The sequence below is a fragment of the Salmo trutta genome, chromosome 18, assembly GCF_901001165.1.
Source record: "Salmo trutta chromosome 18, fSalTru1.1, whole genome shotgun sequence".
Classification (NCBI taxonomy): Eukaryota; Metazoa; Chordata; class Actinopteri; order Salmoniformes; family Salmonidae; genus Salmo; species Salmo trutta.
Genome location: NC_042974.1, coordinates 24,041,320 through 24,043,793, shown reverse-complemented (window position 1 = coordinate 24,043,793; position 2,474 = coordinate 24,041,320). Strand labels below are relative to the sequence as shown.

The 2,474-nt window shown below is 41.4% G+C and overlaps 1 protein-coding gene across 1 annotated transcript; it reads left to right on the top strand.

Moving 5' to 3' along the window:
- Nucleotides 1–593: 593 nt before the first annotated feature.
- On the top strand, nucleotides 594–1,955 carry LOC115152639 (homeobox protein vent1-like). The gene is made up of 3 exons (XM_029697393.1): nucleotides 594–992; nucleotides 1,121–1,353; nucleotides 1,481–1,955. Exons 1-3 carry the CDS (start codon nucleotides 710–712, stop codon nucleotides 1,724–1,726), a joined length of 762 nt encoding a protein of 253 aa, XP_029553253.1. The 5' UTR covers nucleotides 594–709; the 3' UTR covers nucleotides 1,727–1,955.
- The last annotated feature ends 519 nt before the right edge of the window (nucleotides 1,956–2,474 follow it).

Here is a 2,474-nt window from a genome sequence, read left to right as displayed (position 1 = left end):
AAAAAGGATTTTTCAATGGGTTCTCCTATTGGCACAGCCAAAGAACCGTTTTAGGTTCTAGATGGCACCTTTTTTTCCTAAGAGTGTACAGATATAGACACTGACATGTTGCTGCATGATGTTACAAGTTTAGTCATATTTAGGTTTCTGTTTTAGTAGGTCTGTGGCAAAGCCTGTTATCTTGATTAGAAAGTGGTTTTAATTGGTCTGCTGTTTTCAGTGTGATCTTAGTTCTGGAATAGGCTACAATTTAAACTTCAAGTCACTGTAGGCCTATATGCCTCAACATATCATAACCTTAGAACTCTGAAGCAGAGGTGGACTCTCAATGTGATATTTCTGTATATTTTCAGCTGGGGTGGACAAATGTAACCCATCTGGGCAAAAACTGGTTGAATCAACGTTGTTTTACTAGTTGATTTCACATTAGTTGACTACTCAACCAAATGTAAATCAAAACTAGTCGTTGAACTGACGTCTTCGCCCAGTGAGATGAGCTCTACTACTGGTTCTCACAGACTTGGCGCCAGGCTTTCACACACTCACAGTATGTGAAGACTTCAATAAGGACCCATTAGGACCTAATCATTGGGAATCGATCAGGCGTTAACGCGTTTTTGAAAATGCAAATCTTGGAGAGGGCCAGGTCTATATATGGCGGGCCATTTCACAATATTCTCTGACCATCCTCGGATAGTTTGCTGAGCTCATGGAAGCAAACATATTCAATAACTTCACTGTAGACTGGTTGGCGAAGAGCCATCACGACACCATCAGGAAAGAAGAACCTGTGGATACTATGCTAACCCACTTCAAACCCCATGTTCCTTGCATGGTCCAGCCTCGACCGCCAACCTCTTATAACAAGGTCTACCTCCAGCCAAAGCCAAAGACCACAAGATTCGAATTCACGAATTCCACTGAAAAACCCACAAATCTGGAATCCAGATTGAGCTCACCTCTGCATCCGTCAAGCTGCTCTTCCCCAAATCGTAAGTTTGAAGTAGGCTACTATACGTTAACATTTATATTCATTTTACATGTAAAAAAGTGGTGTTGCAACACCTTTAAATTGTGTTTTTTAGTGAAGAGCATTTTATTGACTGATATTTTTTCACAGTTTCAGAAAACAGTGAGTACTCCTCAGGGTATGATAGTGAGGCCGCCTCCTCGGAATGTCCCTCGGTGGAAGAGGGGAGCGAGGAAGAGAGAGACGGAGCCCAACGACGTGTACGTACTAGGTTCACACCGTCGCAGATTGGAAAGATGGAGAAGATATTCAAAAAGCACAAATATCCAGATGCTGGAAATAGAGTCAAAACGGCACGGAAGTTAAACCTCTCTGAAACTCAGGTAAGACTAGAATACAAAACTCAATGTAATTTATGCACATTATACATGATGCTGTAGGACTATTTCATTCGATTATACTAGTGCTGCTTTGGTTCTAATGGCTTTTATGTTGTGTTTCGTGTTTTAGGTGAGAACTTGGTTTCAGAACAGGAGGATGAAACAGAAACGGGAAGTCCAAGACTTGCGCGCTGAGTACCTCGCTCCCGCCCAGTCTCCGATGATATTCCAGCCCATACGCCCATTTCAGTACCACGGCTTCGGTGGACAGCACCTATCATACACCGCTGCCAACCACGCGATGTACATGGTGCAACAGATGGTTTCTTATCATCAGCACCCCCACCCAATGATGTCCAACGCACATTTCTACTAAAGACTATACACTACAGACTGAACTTTCGACTCAAACAATTACAAATCCAAAGTGCAATCCATTTTTTTTTTAAATCTTGGGTGGGATGTTTGTAAATAATTTGTTTAAAGATGTGCAGAGATTAAAGTCTATTTTATCATTCAAGTATATCTTATATCACAACCTTTCTTTTACTATTTAGTCTTACTCGTGTGTAATGTTACAACACTGCATAACAACTTCCAGCTGAACAATTTGCTTATGCACATGTAACAGTGTCCCTCTCTTCGCCCCAACCTGGGCTCGAACCAGAGACCCTTGCACACATCAACAACTGACACCCACGAAGTATCATTACCCATCGGCCCTTGCAACGCAAGGGGAAACCCTACTTCAAGTCTCAGAGCGAGTGACGTCACTGATTGAAACGCTATTAGCGCGCACGACCGCTAACTAACTAGCCATTTCACATCGGTTACACACACAAATGTTGTGGTTTAGATGTTACCTATTGTTTGTCAGTATGTACATCGGTTATCTTCTCTGTACGGGCATGTGCATAGCTTAATTTAATTCTGATAAGTGTAAGATAAATCAAACCCAAATCAACGTTTATTGTTCCCATACACAGATTTGCAGATGTTAACTCAGGTGCAGCTCCAACAGTGCAGTAATAGGCAACATAGCAGTACAAAATAATACACATATAATCCCAAAATTAAAAAGAAAGAAATTAAGACATTTCAGAAGCAATCCAATTAACAACACA

Bases quoted from the DNA above. Each gene is read 5' to 3' on its own strand.
- LOC115152639 (XM_029697393.1), top strand. From the start codon at position 710: ATGGAAGCAAACATATTCAATAACTTCACTGTAGACTGGTTGGCGAAG. The intron at 993-1,120 runs GTAAGTTTGAAG...ATTTTTTCACAG, and splicing joins AAGCTGCTCTTCCCCAAATC to TTTCAGAAAACAGTGAGTAC. The intron at 1,354-1,480 runs GTAAGACTAGAA...TTCGTGTTTTAG, and splicing joins TAAACCTCTCTGAAACTCAG to GTGAGAACTTGGTTTCAGAA.